Consider the following 16,500-nt stretch of genomic DNA (forward strand, 5'->3'; position numbering starts at 1 on the left):
TATTTTAGAAAATTTATTAAAAATAAAAAACAGAAATTACTTATTTACGCAAGTATTCAGACCCCTTTCTATGAGACTCGACATTGAGCTCGGGTGCATCCTGTTTCCAATGATCATCCATTTCTACAACTTGATTGGAGTCCACCTGTGGTAAAATTCAATTGATTGGACATGATTTGGAAAAGCACACACCTGTCTATATAAGGTTCCACAGTTGACAGTGCATGTCAGAGGAAAAACCAAGCCATGCGGTCGAAGGAATTGCCCGTAGAGCTCCGAGACAGGATTGTGTCGAGGCAAAGGTCAGGGGAAGGGTACCAAAACATGTGTGCAGCATTGAAGCTCCCCAAGAACACAGTGGCCTCCATCATTCTTAAATGGAAGAAGTTTGGAACCACCAAGACTCTTCCTAGAGCTGGCCGCCCGGCCAAACTGAACAATCGGGGGAGAAGGGCCTTGGTCAGGGAGGTGACCAACAACCTGATGGTCACTCTGACAGAGCTTGTGTGTGTTCCTCTGTGGAGATGGGAGAACCTTCCAGAAAGACAACCATCTCTGCAGCACTCCACCAATCAGGCCTTTATGGTAGAGTGGCCAGACGGAAGCCACTACTCAGTAAAAGGCACATGACAGCCTGCTTGGAGTTTGCCAAAAGGCACCTAAAGACTCTCAGACAATGAGAAACAACATTCTCTGGTCTGATGAAACCAAGATTGAACTCTTTGGCCTGAATGCCAAGCGTCACGTCTGGAGGAAACCTGGCACCATCCCTACGGTGAAGCACGGTGGTGGCAGCATCATTCCTATCCTAGTCAGGATCGAGGCAAAGATGAACGGAGCAAAGTACAGAGAGATCCTTGATGAAAACCTTGCTCCAGAGCGCTCAGGATCTCAGACTGGGGCAAAGGTTCACCTTCCAACAGGACAACGACCCTAAGTACACAGCCAAGAGAACGCAGAAGTGGCTTCGGGACAAGTCTCTGAATGTCCATGAGTGGCCCAGCCAGAGCCCGGACTTGAACCCAATAGAACATCTCTGGAGAGACCTGAAAATACCTGAAAATACTTATGTTAATGTGATATTTTGTTTTTTTGTTTTTAAATACATTTGCAAAAATGTCTAAAAAAATAGATTTTTTTCTTTGTCATTATGAGGTATTGTGTGTAGAATGATGAGGAAAATAAACAATTTAACAAATTTTTTTGAATAAGTCTGTAACCTGACAAAAATGTGGACAAAGTCAAGGGTTCTGAATAGTTTCTGAATGCACTGTACTTTTGACCTAGAATTATTCATAATGATTATGCCTGTAGATTGCAGGCAAAAGCTGTTCCAGGTGTTTGAAAAATGCTAAATTCTCCCCCCTCCGGACCAACCCCAGCCATCCTCACGTACCTCAAATTTTGGGGGTCCCAGGAACAGAAAAGGTTGGTGCACTGTAATAGTGCACTATATAGGGAAGAGGGTGCCAGTTTATAGGGAAGAGGGTGCCAGTATATAGGGAAGAGGGTGCCAGTTTACAGGGAAGAGGGTGCCAGTTTACAGGGAAGAGGGTGCCAGTTTACAGGGAAGAGGGTGCCAGTTTACAGGGAAGAGGGTGCCAGTTTACAGGGAAGGGGGGATTTGTTATCCTCTTAAGAAGACTAATCGATCAACAATTTACAGGGAATAGGGATTTGTTATCCTCTTAACAAGGCTAATCGATCAACAATTTACAGGGAAGAGGGGATTTGTTATCCTCTTAACAAGGCTAATCAATCAACAATTTACAGGGAAGAGGGGATTTGTTATCCTCTTAACAAGGCTAATCAATCAACAACTTACAGGGAAGGGGGGATTTGTTATACAAGGCTAATCGATCAACAATTTACAGGGAAGAGGGGATTTGTTATCCTCTTAACAAGGCTAATCAATCAACAATTTACAGGGAAGAGGGGATTTGTTATCCTCTTAACAAGGCTAATCAATCAACAATTTACAGGGAAGAGGGGATTTGTTATCCTCTTAACAAGGCTAATCAATCAACAATTTACAGGGAAGAGGGGGATTTGTTATCCTCTTAACAAGGCTAATCAATCAACAATTTACAGGGAAGGGGGGGATTTGTTATCCTCTTAAGAAGACTAATCGATCAACAATTTACAGGGAAGAGGGGATTTGTTATCCTCTTAACAAGGCTAATCAATCAACAATTTACAGGGAAGGGGGGGATTTGTTATCCTCTTAAGAAGACTAATCGATCAACAATTTACAGGGAAGAGGGGATTTGTTATCCTCTTAAGAAGACTAATCGATCAACAATTTACAGGGAAGAGGGGATTTGTTATCCTCTTAACAAGGCTAATCAATCAACAATTTACAGGGAAGAGGGGATTTGTTATCCTCTTAACAAGGCTAATAATTCAACAATTTACAGGGAAGAGGGGGATTTGTTATCCTCTTAATAAGGCTAATCAATCAACAATTTACAGGGAAGAGGGGGATTTGTTATCCTCTTAACAAGGCTAATCAATCAACAATTTACAGGGAAGGGGGGGATTTGTTGACCCTTTTGTTGACATGGGAAGGTAATTTCTCTGTCTCTTCCCAGTTTACTGTGTGTATGGAACATAGTCTGAAACACTCTGGCGTCCCCTGATTCTGGGCCCTGGTTAAAAGTAGTGTTTTAATATGGAAAAGGGTGCTATTTGGGACTGCAGAAGGAGAAGTGGGTGCACAGTGTGGATGGAACATAGTCTGAAACACTCTGGCGTCCCCTGATTCTGGGCCCTGGTTAAAAGTAGTGTTTTAATATGGAAACGGGTGCTATTTGGGACTGCAGAAGGGGAAGTGGGTGCACAGTGTGGATGACAAGCCCCAAAATATCCTCAACTAAAACCCCATATATAAATGACCAACTTCTGAAGGACACACACACTACATTGAGAAGTTTAACCAATTTAACTTTGAATATGCTTACTCATTTTGTGGCACAGAGTCAAACCATTTCAGTAAAATAGAATGTCCTGGATTAATTATATTATATAACAGGAATCAAGTCATTCTACTCTAATCTTATCCTCGTAGACTTTGGTTTATGACTAGTTTAACATCGCCTCTCCCCTCCCTAGATACTGTAGTCAGGTGGGGAATGTTTTCAGTAATGCTATCAAGGGCTGGATTAGCAAAGCAAAGCAGTAATTATGCAATAAAATGACAAAATTCCTGTCAAATTAAGCATAAGCGTCAAGAAACAATAAAATCTATTGGAGTTGTCTGATTGTCCAGTAGCGTAGTGTAAAAATGTATATTCCCACTGGGTACACACTGGTTGAATCAATGTTGTTTCAACGTAATTTGTCAACGTATTGTGACATGAAACCAATGTGGAAAATACATCGGATTTGAAAAAAGTTATCAACAAGAATAGTTTTCATTTAATTTCCACCAATAATGTAAACATTGAAATTAGGGTAAAACTGTAACTTAAATACATTGACTTAACCTGACTAACAGAGTGCTACATCAATCTAATTTCAACATAATCATCAGAACTCTGTATATAGGTTGAAATTGCATAAAAAAATTCCACATAGAAACGTAGAAATTCTGTGTACCTTCGTACTGCAACTAACACGTAGGTGTTACTAACTACGTACGTAGCTGACAATTTGACACTGGAAAGGTCTATCTTTTTTAAACCTTTTTTTGAGTGCAATATCTACTGTTCAATTCTAATATTTTTTTGTTGTTGATGTTTTTTGTTGTTGTGTCTTTTCACCTTTATTTATTGTTTGTTTCACTTGCTCTGGCAATGTAAACATGTTTCCCATGCCAATAAAGCCCTTTGAATTGAGAGAGAGCGAGAGAGAGAGAAAGAGAGAGAGAGATTGAGAGAGACAGAGAGAGATACGGAGAGAGACAGAGAGAGAGAAAGAGAGAAAGAGAGAAAGACAGACAGACAGACAGACAGACAGACAGACAGACAGACAGACAGACAGACAGAGAAACAGGGAGAGAGAGAGAGAGACAGAGACAGAGACAGAGACGGAGAGAGAGAGAGAGAGACGGAGAGAGAGAGACAGACAGACAGACAGACAGACAGACAGACAGACAAAGACAGAGAGAGAGATGGAGAGAGAGAGACAGACAGAGAGAGAGACAGACAGAGAGCAAGACGGAGAGACAGAGAGAGAGGGAGAGAGACAGAGAGAGGGAGAGAGAGAGAGAGAGGGAGAGACAGAGAGAGACGGACAGAGAGAGAGAGCGAGAGAGATTGTATGACATCAGTGATGAGCTATAAGGAACATGTCTCACAGGGTGGGATCTTAGATGGGCGTAGGAAAGAGATGAACAGCTGAGGGTGTATCAACTCCACAGTTAGTTGTTTTATTACTGCTGTACATGACAGATTCATAGTCGAATCAGTTTGTTCAATAAGAGTCCAAAGGTCAGCTTTTGTGGTGTTACACGTGGACTGAAATAGACAGTCACTATCATTACTCAACTGCTGCTGCCAGTCATCTTATTCAGCGGACTTTAAACATGTCCAGAGAATAAACCGTGTTGTCATGGCTACAATATGATCCGTATACCGTATTTGTGTTTACTTAAAAGATCAAATGCATCTAAATGTAACCAATCATTTGGTTTGTAAAAAAAATAATTGTTGACTAACCTATTCATTTTATATATAACCTACAGTTACAACTATGGATGAGAAGGCTTTAGGTCAACAGGCCTATCTTTTCATGATCACGTGACCTCTTGTCTTCTGACCTCAATGGGACTTCCTGGATAAATACATGTTCAATTAAAAAAAGTTTAAAGATAATATGTATAATATATATATATAAAATACTTTTACGAATAATATTTCACGTCATCTCACACAAGTCCTTATTGAGATGAGCAGAAGAAAGACATATAGTGAATACCTGCTTTTCCACTAGAGGGAGGCAGAGGTCAAAAGCACACACTGTTTGTGTCGCAAACCAATGACGAACCCTGGATCTCCGGTGTACCACCTGACTTGTTTTCCCCAAATGAGCAAAAACCTAAGACATTCACTTGGGAAGCCAGACTAAATCTTCAGGTCTCGTCTCAGACAAGGATAAGTGTGGTTCCCAATCCCGACCTCTTCCGTTGGGTGTAGTGTAGCGTAATACTATAGGGGTTGTTCTTCAACATTCTTGGAAGGATACTAAATAACCATCGTGTACCTGATAGTGAAGTTGCATTGATACAAACTAAAACCAAGGAGCATATAAAGTCAAAATCCCTTAGATATGAGGCCATTGACCTACTTATAGACAAGTGATCTTGACAGCCGACACATGACATTGGGGATATTACGCTGTCACACTCATACTGTCATTACGGTAAAGCAGACAGGATGGAGTGCGCTCTCTCAAATGCGCCCAAATGGGGGTAAAACGTTTACTGCGAACCCCCAAAACAAGTGTCGGGGTTTTCTACCGGCCATGTACAATCAACTGGAGTATATTGTGATTACAATTTGGCGGCGTCTAGTCATAAATCCCGTGTAGGATGTTGGTTTCGGGTGTTTTGTAATACAAGGTATAATGTATGTACCTTTCTTTACAATAGTGGTGAAATCCACGGAATGTTCCACATAGGAACAGCTGACGACAATGCCGCACCGAAAATATGAACGAGATATGAAGGATTACAAGAAGTATCATTAAATCAAATGCTTGCTAATTAACAATCAGGTAACGATATTTATCACGTTGTCTAGACAAGTTTGCATAGATTTTCTGTTCCTGTTTGCGTGCTAGTTTAGCCGGGTCGCAGTTTTTCCAGGGACTGCGTTGGGCTTCGCTGTCTGTCTTTTCCCCCAGTCTGCCTTGAGCCCCTCCTTGTTTTCTATTTCGCTAGGAGAGTAATGTTTACATTCGGCATAGGAAACGGGGTCTATCCTTACGCTATCTCCCGCTTCACGAACCGGTGTTATGTCCCGGAAAAGATGGTTAGAACATCCCAATAAGGATGCATTGGTCTCCTTCCCCCTTATATGAATATTCCCGTATGCAACATTGCAGTGTTTTTATCCGCAGTGAAGCAATCAGACAGCCAGGCCTGACGTGCAGATGCTCAGACATAATCCATGATGCAATGTTTCTGGGCAAAATATATGTATGCTGGATCAATATACTTAAAAAATATATATATTTTATTTATTTGGTTTAGGCAATTCTCAATGTCTGTCGCTCCCGTTACTGGCCCACTTCACTTTATTCCACATATAAATATCCTGTGCAAGGATCACTATAGTGAGTACCTTTTACATGCACAGTAATAAATCGATATTAAAGTGATTATGTAATAGTCATGTAAACACCTTTCTCTGTGTATCTTAATCCGTGTAGGGTCAAACATCGAAGTAAACATACGCCGATTAAAACCTGATTTTTCTGAGCAATCTTTCGAATTATTAGGACGTGTAAACCCAGCTAAATAGCGTTCCCAACTGTGTAGTTGATCTGCGCATGTGCTAACACCAAGCAAGCCTATCTCTCTCTAGAGTACCACAGTGTGAGTCATAATAACCATAAAACCTAGCGGTCAAACAAGGAAATGGTTCCAATCGTTTTTCCACCATTCATATTCCCCACACTTAAAATTAAGGCTGTGTTTTGTGTAGGCTTACCCTGGTGTGCCGTTTTGATAACTATGTAAATCTCTCTCGGACAAGGTTAATTTTATCAATCAATATTTACTCTCGGATTCTAAAATTCAAATGTTTTGCTCCATTTGTATTTATTTATTTTTGTTTTTACCTTTTATTTAACGAGGCAAGTCAGTTAATAACTCATTCTTATTTTCAATGACAGCCTAGGAACTGTGGGCTAACTGCCTTGTGCAGGGGCAGATCAACAGGTTTTTACCTTGTCTATCTGTGATTGATGTTACTGACTACCTTGCAGGGTGTGCTACCATGACTAGCTAGCGGGGTGTGCTACCATGACTACCTAGCAGGGTGTGCTAACATGACTACCTAGCAGCGTGTGCTAACATGACTACCTAGCAGGGTTTGCTACCATGACTAGCTAGCGGAGTGTGCTAACATGACTACCTAGCAGGGTGTGCTAACATGACTACCTAGCGGGGTGTGCTAACATGACTACCTAGCGGGGTGTGCTAACATGACTACCTAGCGGGGTGTGCTAACATGACTAACTAGCAGGGTGTGCTAACATGACTAACTAGCAGGGTGTGCTAACATGACTACCCAGCGGGGTGTGCTAACATGACTACCCAGCGGGGTGTGCTAACATGACTACCTAGCGGGGTGTGCTAACATGACTAACTAGCGGGGTGTGCTAACATGACTAACTAGCAGGGTGTGCTAACATGACTAACTAGCAGGGTGTGCTAACATGACTACCTAGCGGGGTGTGCTAACATGACTAACTAGCAGGGTGTGATAACACAACTAACTAGCAGGGTGTGCTAACATGACTAACTAGCATGGTGTGCTAACATGACTACGTAGCAGGGTGTGCTAACATGACTAATTAGCAGGGTGTGCTAACATGACTAACTAGCAGGGTGTGCTAACATGACTAACTAGCAGGGTGTGCTAACATGACTTACTAGCAGGGTGTGCTAACATGACTTACTATCAGGGTGTGCTAACATGACTACCTAGCAGGGTGTGCTAACATGACTAACTAGCAGGGTGTGCTAACATGACTTACTAGCAGGGTGTGCTAACATGACTACCTAGCAGGGTGTGCTAACATGACTACCTAGCAGGGTGTGCTAACATGACTAACTAGCAGGGTGTGCTAACATGACTTACTAGCAGGGTGTGCTAACACGACTAACTAGCAGGGTGTGCTAACATGACTAACTAGCATGGTGTGCTAACATGACTACCTAGCAGGGTGTGCTAACATGACTAATTAGCAGGGTGTGCTAACATGACTAACTAGCAGGGTGTGCTAACATGACTAACTAGCAGGGTGTGCTAACATGACTTACTAGCAGGGTGTGCTAACATGACTACCTAGCAGGGTGTGCTAACATGACTACCTAGCGGGGTGTGCTAACATGACTAACTAGCAGGGTGTGCTAACATGACTTACTAGCAGGGTGTGCTAACACGACTAACTAGCAGGGTGTGCTAACATGACTAACTAGCATGGTGTGCTAACATGACTACCTAGCAGGGTGTGCTAACATGACTACCTAGCAGGGTGTGCTAACATGACTAATTAGCAGGGTGTGCTAACATGACTTACTAGCAGGGTGTGCTAACATGACTTACTATCAGGGTGTGCTAACATGACTACCCAGCGGGGTGTGCTAACATGACTACCTAGCGGGGTGTGCTAACATGACTAACTAGCGGGGTGTGCTAACATGACTAACTAGCAGGGTGTGCTAACATGACTAACTAGCAGGGTGTGCTAACATGACTACCTAGCGGGGTGTGCTAACATGACTTACTAGCAGGGTGTGCTAACATGACTAACTAGCAGGGTGTGCTAACATGACTAACTAGCAGGGTGTGCTAACATGACTTACTAGCAGGGTGTGCTAACATGACTACCTAGCAGGGTGTGCTAACATGACTACCTAGCAGGGTGTGCTAACATGACTTACTAGCAGGGTGTGCTAACATGACTTACTATCAGGGTGTGCTAACATGACTAACTAGCAGGGTGTGCTAACATGACTAACTAGCAGGGTGTGCTAACATGACTACCTAGCGGGGTGTGCTAACATGACTAACTAGCAGGGTGTGCTAACATGACTAACTAGCAGGGTGTGCTAACATGACTAACTAGCATGGTGTGCTAACATGACTAACTAGCAGGGTGTGCTAACATGACTACCTAGCGGGGTGTGCTAACATGACTTACTAGCAATGAGTACTAGCAGATAGTAGCTCTGTGGGCCGCATGTTTTTTTTTTATTTTATGAAAAGTTTTATTGTTGCATCACCTTTAAAACAGCTCATATGTTTTTGCACATCATTTTATATACATAAATACGCCATAAAATCATAAACACAGTATTGGAATATTACATTTCAATTTGTTAAAAACAATATAAACAACCATGAATAAAAGTACTTTTTCCTACATGTACATTTACCTACATAACTCTACCTAAAATGTCCCAGGACATAGACATATCTGATATTGGCAGAAAGCTTAAATTCTTGTTAATCTAACTGTACTGTACAATTTACAGTAGCTATTACCGTGAAAGAATACATTGCTATTGTTTGAAGAGAGTGCACAATTTTGAACATTAAAAGTTATTAATAAAAAAATTAGGCACATTTGGCCAGTCTTGATACAAAATTTGGAACAGACATGCAATAGTTCATTGGATCAGTCTAAAAATATATATGCACATATACTGCTACCATCTAGTGGCCAAAATCTAAATTGCACCTGGGCTGGAATAATACATTATGGCCTTTCTCTTGTGTAACGGATGTGAAACGGCTAGCTTAGTCAGCGTTGCGCGCTAAGTAGCGTTTCAATCGGTGACGTCACTTGCTCTGAGACCTTGAAGTAGTAGTTCCCCTTTGCTCTGCAAGGGCCGTGGCTTTTGTGGAGCGATGGGTAACGATGCTTCGAGGGGTGACTGTTGTTGATGTGTGCAGAGAGTTCGCGCCCGGGTATGGGCGAGGGGACGGTCTAAAGTTATACTGTTACACTTGCATTTAACAAAAAATACAAAATAAGTAAATTAAATAAATAAATAATTAATTTTTTTCTCTTTGTATTATATTTTACCATATTTATTGTGTTATATTACCCTACATTCCTTTCACGCTTCCACACAACTCAAAGTGTCTCCTTTCAAATGGAATATACATATCCTCGCTTCAGGGCCTGAGCTACAGGCAGTTAGATTTGGGAATGTCATTTTAGGCGAAAATTGGGGGGGCGGATCCAAAAGAGGTTTTCAAAGCTGTACCTAAGTTGAGTTGTTCCGCGTCAAAGTTGTGTCTGTGCCAGACCTAATATGTCTTTTTGGATTTGTATGTATTTGTGATCAATAATTCCTATCCCCAGCAGGATGTGAATCGTTTATTTGGGATATAATGTAGCTAGCTATAAAGCGTACTTGGTTTCGGCCTCGCCTACAGTTTGTGATTGGTGTTTTTAACACTGGGGCAGAAGAGAGGTGGCTTCATCAAAAACCACGCTGTCCAAGGCGCACCGTGACAATAACACGCGTGAAGGTGCCAATTACAATGTATCGTAATTAATCATTCTAAACGAAGCATTCATTAGAATAAAATAAATCATATACCAGCTTCTATTTCTTTAGGCTGATGGATGGACTATGCAATAACGGTAGATAGCTAATAGGCTATCCACTAACATAATACAGCCTGATAAAGTTAGGTTATATAGTTATATAACCTCAGTCCGCGCATCTCTCGTCTTCTGAGTTGAGACTAAAGCAGGTTTGTTAAGGTGTTTAGCTAGTTAAGCATTCTCCGTTAGCTAAAAGGAAAACAGAGAGGCTAGGCAGGTTAGCTATCATGCTAATCATGTTCCTATTGTGCATTTAACTATTGATAGCTAGCGGATTTGAGAAATATTGATTTGAAAAGCTTGCTTCTTTTGTGCAACACGGACACTGCGAAAACAAAAGAAATGTGGTTGACAGTGGACGTCTTTCGTGGCTTATTTCTTGGCTCCTGTGTCCATTGCAAGCGATGCCTTTGTGCTTTTTGAGGCTAAATGCGTTAACATCATGATATCTCAGCCATGCAACTGGAAATGAAAATACAAGTGTAACGTCTCATTAAAACGTGAAACAAATATGTTATTGCTATTTATTTAGCTAACTCCTCGTCCTTTGTTGTTGCTTTGTTTGTCCCCGAGCACATGGCTTTCCTTGTTTATGTTAGCTACAGCGCCCCCTATTTACGAATGTAGGACTTTTAAACAGTCCGGAGATTCTTTGGCTGCGTTTATACAGGCCACACAATGTGTTTTAATTTTTGTTTTACTTATAGATTTTTGGACCAATCAGATCATCTCTGAAAACATTTGTTGTGAATAAATCTGACGTGATTGGTCAAAGGACCAATTAGTGGAAAACATCAGATTTGGGCTACCTGTGTAAATACCTTGCACATATAGCTCCATACAGTCAGTAGCTAGCTATACATTTGTCATTTAGCAGATGCTCTTAGTGACTTAGTGTAGTATTTCCAGTTTTTTGGTCTAAAAGAAAATGTTTTACATCTTAAAGGTGCAGTCAAAGTTCTGTTTACCTGTGACATCACCACGTGTTAAATTGGTCAATAGACCAATTAACAAAGAGTTCCAAAACCTCTCTGCCAATAACAGCTAGTTTTCAGTTTTCCCCTCCCAGACAGTCCTAGCTAAATTCTTGCTTGAGAAATGGGTATTTTTGCCAGCTTTTATTGGATATCTCTTACACTAAGGTACTTAATTGTTACCCAGAAATGATTTGATGTATAGACACACATTTCAAATCAACCTCTGTTTTGCGTATCCAGACTAGTGAGTGTGGTTGGGGAAGCTAATGGTGTTTTATTTTCAGGGTAAAGACAGAGGTTAGAGGGCACGTGCCTCCAGCACCCCTGCTCTCCTCTTCCAGAGTGTGATTCGTCGGTCCCCACGACGTCACCAATGCGACCATGGGAAATAGCAGTGACTAGGCGGCCACCGACAGCCCCCTTGAACCAGAGGAGGTTCCTAGGAGAGCCCTGCAACACCCCAGTGCACCTCAGGAGAAGGTGAATAGTACTTACTCCTTTAGTACTTTTATGTGTTCCAAATGGCAACCCTAGTCCCTATACAGTACACTACCCATAAAGCTCTGGTCAAAAGTAGTGCACTATTTAGGGAATAGGGAGACATTTGGAAAGCACTATGTGTTCCAAATGGCAACCCTATTCCCTATACAGTACACTACCCATAAAGCTCTGGTCAAAAGTAGTGCACTATTTAGGGAATAGGGAGACATTTTGAAAGCACTATGTGTTCCAAATGGCAACCCTATTCCCTATACAGTACACTACCCATAAAGCTCTGGTCAAAAGTAGTGCACTATTTAGGGAATAGGGAGTCATTTGGAAAGCACCCACCCTCTTTTAAAAAAAACTTATACATTTTTTTTAAATCAACTGTCATCATGGGATAATGGGCCATCCGCCCTGAAGTTTCCTGTATAGTGTGTTCTGGTCTACTACATAGGGTTTAGGAATCAATTGTGCTCTACTCAAGGACCAACTGCCCAGACAGCACTTTTTTGACTGTATTTAATAAACTACTGTCACAGTTTACATGAACTGAAGAAAAGCAGAATTAACATTTGTTAAAAATATATATTTAAAAAATGCATATAAAATTGTATAAAGGGTTGTATCGAAAAATAATGTAAATTGTCTAAGTATATCCCAAACAGATCGAGTTAAATGTCTAAGTATATCCCAAACAGATCGAGTTAAATGTCTAAGTATATCCCAAACAGATCGTGTTAATTGTCTAAGTATATCCCAAACAGATCGAGTTAAATGTCTAAGTATATCCCAAACAGATCGAGTTAATTGTCTAAGTATATCCCAAACAGATCGTGTTAAATGTCTAAGTATATCCCAAACAGATCGAGTTAAATGTCTAAGTATATCCCAAACAGATCGTGTTAATTGTCTAAGTATATCCCAAACAGATCGAGTTAAATGTCTAAGTATATCCCAAACAGATCGAGTTAAATGTCTAAGTATATCCCAAACAGATCGAGTTAAATGTCTAAGTATATCCCAAACAGATCGTGTTAAATGTCTAAGTATATCCCAAACAGATCGAGTTAAATGTCTAAGTATATCCCAAACAGATCGTGTTAATTGTCTAAGTATATCCCAAACAGATCGTGTTAAATGTCTAAGTATATCCCAAACAGATCGTGTTGATTGTCTAAGTATATCCCAAACAGATCGAGTTAATTGTCTAAGTATATCCCAAACAGATCGTGTTAAATGTCTAAGTATATCCCAAACAGATCGTGTTAATTGTCTAAGTATATCCCAAACAGATCGTGTTAAATGTCTAAGTATATCCCAAACAGATCGTGTTAATTGTCTAAGTACAGTGCCTTGCGAAAGTATTCGGCCCCCTTGAACTGTGCGACCTTTTGCCACATTTCAGGCTTCAAACATAAAGATATAAAACTGTATTTTTTTGTGAAGAATCAACAACAAGTGGGACACAATCATGAAGTGGAACGACATTTATTGGATATTTCAAACTTTTTTAACAAATCAAAAACTGAAAAATTGGGCGTGCAAAATTATTCAGCCCCCTTAAGTTAATACTTTGTAGCGCCACCTTTTGCTGCGATTACAGCTGTAAGTCGCTTGGGGTATGTCTCTATCAGTTTTGCACATCGAGAGACTGACATTTTTTCCCATTCCTCCTTGCAAAACAGCTCGAGCTCAGTGAGGTTGGATGGAGAGCATTTGTGAACAGCAGTTTTCAGTTCTTTCCACAGATTCTCGATTGGATTCAGGTCTGGACTTTGACTTGGCCATTCTAACACCTGGATATGTTTATTTTTGAACCATTCCATTGTAGATTTTGCTTTATGTTTTGGATCATTGTCTTGTTGGAAGACAAATCTCCGTCCCAGTCTCAGGTCTTTTGCAGACTCCATCAGGTTTTCTTCCAGAATGGTCCTGTATTTGGCTCCATCCATCTTCCCATCAATTTGAACCATCTTCCCTGTCCCTGCTGAAGAAAAGCAGGCCCAAACCATGATGCTGCCACCACCATGTTTGACAGTGGGGATGGTGTGTTCAGCTGTGTTGCTTTTACGCCAAACATAACGTTTTGCATTGTTGCCAAAAAGTTAATTTTGGTTTCATCTGACCAGAGCACCTTCTTCCACATGTTTGGTGTGTCTCCCAGGTGGCTTGTGGCAAACTTTAAACTACACTTTTTATGGATATCTTTAAGAAATGGCTTTCTTCTTGCCTCTCTTCCATAAAGGCCAGATTTGTGCAATATATGACTGATTGTTGTCCTATGGACAGAGTCTCCCACCTCAGCTGTAGATTTCTGCAGTTCATCCAGAGTGATCATGGGCCTCTTGGCTGCATCTCTGATCAGTCTTCTCCTTGTATGAGCTGAAAGTTTAGAGGGACGGCCAGGTCTTGGTAGATTTGCAGTGGTCTGATACTCCTTCTATTTCAATATTATCGCTTGCACAGTGCTCCTTGGGATGTTTAAAGTTTGGGAAATCTTTTTGTATCCAAATCCGGCTTTAAACTTCTTCACAACAGTATCTCGGACCTGCCTGGTGTTTTCCTTGTTCTTCATGATGCTCTCTGCGCTTTTAACGGACCTCTGAGACTATCACAGTGCAGGTGCATTTATACGGAGACTTGATTACACACAGGTGGATTGTATTTATCATCATTAGTCATTTAGGTCAACATTGGATCATTCAGAGATCCTCACTGAACTTCTGGAGAGAGTTTGCTGCACTGAAAGTAAAGGGGCTGAATAATTTTGCACGCCCAATTTTTCAGTTTTTGATTTGTTAAAAAAGTTTGAAATATCTAATAAATGTCGTTCCACTTCATGATTGTGTCCCACTTTATGTTGATTCTTCACAAAAAATACAGTTTTATATCTTTATGTTTGAAGCCTGAAATGTGGCAAAAGGTCGCAAAGTTCAAGGGGGCCGAATACTTTCGCAAGGCACTGTATTTCCAAAACAGATCGTGTTAAATGTCTAAGTATATCCCAAACAGATCGAGTTAAATGTCTAAGTATATCCCAAACAGATCGTGTTAAATGTCTAAGTATATCCCAAACAGATCGTGTTAATTGTCTAAGTATATCCCAAACAGATCGAGTTAATTGTCTAAGTATATCCCAAACAGATCGAGTTAATTGTCTAAGTATATCCCAAACAGATCGTGTTGATTGTCTAAGTATATCCCAAACAGATCGAGTTAATTGTCTAAGTATATCCCAAACAGATCGTGTTAAATGTCTAAGTATATCCCAAACAGATCGAGTTAAATGTCTAAGTATATCCCAAACAGATCGTGTTAAATGTCTAAGTATATCCCAAACAGATCGAGTTAAATGTCTAAGTATATCCCAAACAGATCGAGTTAAATGTCTAAGTATATCCCAAACAGATCGAGTTAATTGTCTAAGTATATCCCAAACAGATCGTGTTGATTGTCTAAGTATATCCCAAACAGATCGTGTTAAATGTCTAAGTATATCCCAAACAGATCGAGTTAAATGTCTAAGTATATCCCAAACAGATCGTGTTAATTGTCTATGCATGGTATCCTTGATGTTTCATGGTATGCTTACTTGATGTTCCAGACCACAAAAATACAAAAATGCTACCACCATGTCTTTTGGATTCTAGCTGTTGTTTAGGGACCCCCCTCTAAACTTCTCTAACTTGTGCTATTCATAAACATGTTTTAATGTCAAATAAATAACATTACAGACAATCTTAAGTATATCCTAAACAGATAATTGTATACACTTTTTATTTATTTTTAAATGCATGGTATGCCTGATGTTTTATGGGGTGCTACCTTGATGTTCCTGCAGCCCGCCAGTGAGACGACAGTGGGGGAGTCGAGACCGACCGGTCGTACTGCACGACTCCTCGCTCCAGGATGAGAACTTCCACCACCCTCTCTTCTCCCAGCAACATCAGCAGGTTCTTTTAGATGAGGCCAGACAGTACAGCCACGCCAGTGCCCCGCCACGCATGCTCCACCCTGCCGCACACCCACCTCGGCATCAACAGACCCCCATCATGGTGGAGCTACACGACCAGGTGCGTAGGTACACACGTAGGTACACGCTGTAGTAGTAGGGACCCTTTTGGGTCCCTGGTCAAAAGTACTGCACTTAATTATTATTTTAACCTTTATCTAACTAGGTAAGTCAGTTAAGAACAAATTCTTATTTTCAAAGACGGCCTAGGAACAGTGGGTTAACTGCCTGTTCAGGGGCAGAACAACAGATTTGTACCTTGTCAGCTCGGGGGTTTGAACTTGCAACCTTCCGGTTACTAGTCCAACGCTCTAACCACTAGGCTACCCTGCCGCACCTACACTCTAACCACTAGGCTACCCTACCCCCTCTACACTCTAACCACTAGGCTACCTGCCTCCTCTACACTCTAACCACTAGGCTACCTGCCGCCTCTACACTCTAACCACTAGACTACCTGCCTCCTCTACACTCTAACCACTAGGCTACCTGCCTCCTCTACACTCTAACCACTAGACTACCTGCCTCCTCTACACTCTAACCACTAGACTACCCTGCCGGTACCATTTGGAACACAATCAAAATGAAAAGACTAGAGAAGAGTGTACAACTTTCCTTTCATTACTTTCAGAGTGTATGTTGAACAAGGCAGTTAACCCACTTGTTCCCCGGTAGGACGTCATCGTAAATAACAATTTGTTCTTTAACTGACTTGCCTAGTTAAATAAAGGT

At 41.0% G+C, this 16,500-nt stretch overlaps 1 protein-coding gene across 2 annotated transcripts in view; it reads left to right on the forward strand.

Annotated features, from left to right (window-relative positions):
- The first annotated feature begins 5,395 nt into the window (after positions 1–5,395).
- LOC110487796 (RING finger protein 44) overlaps positions 5,396–16,500 on the forward strand; it is a 40,845-nt gene continuing 29,740 nt past the window's right edge. For both annotated transcript variants that reach the window (XM_036943532.1, XM_036943533.1), the window contains exons 1-3: positions 5,396–5,715; positions 11,555–11,750; positions 15,598–15,829. In XM_036943532.1, coding sequence (XP_036799427.1) covers positions 11,644–11,750; positions 15,598–15,829 — 339 coding nt within the window. In that variant the 5' untranslated portion in view covers positions 5,396–5,715; positions 11,555–11,643. The remainder of the gene's footprint in view (positions 5,716–11,554; positions 11,751–15,597; positions 15,830–16,500) is intronic.

This window comes from Oncorhynchus mykiss, chromosome 14, assembly GCF_013265735.2.
Source record: "Oncorhynchus mykiss isolate Arlee chromosome 14, USDA_OmykA_1.1, whole genome shotgun sequence".
Taxonomy (NCBI): Eukaryota; Metazoa; Chordata; class Actinopteri; order Salmoniformes; family Salmonidae; genus Oncorhynchus; species Oncorhynchus mykiss.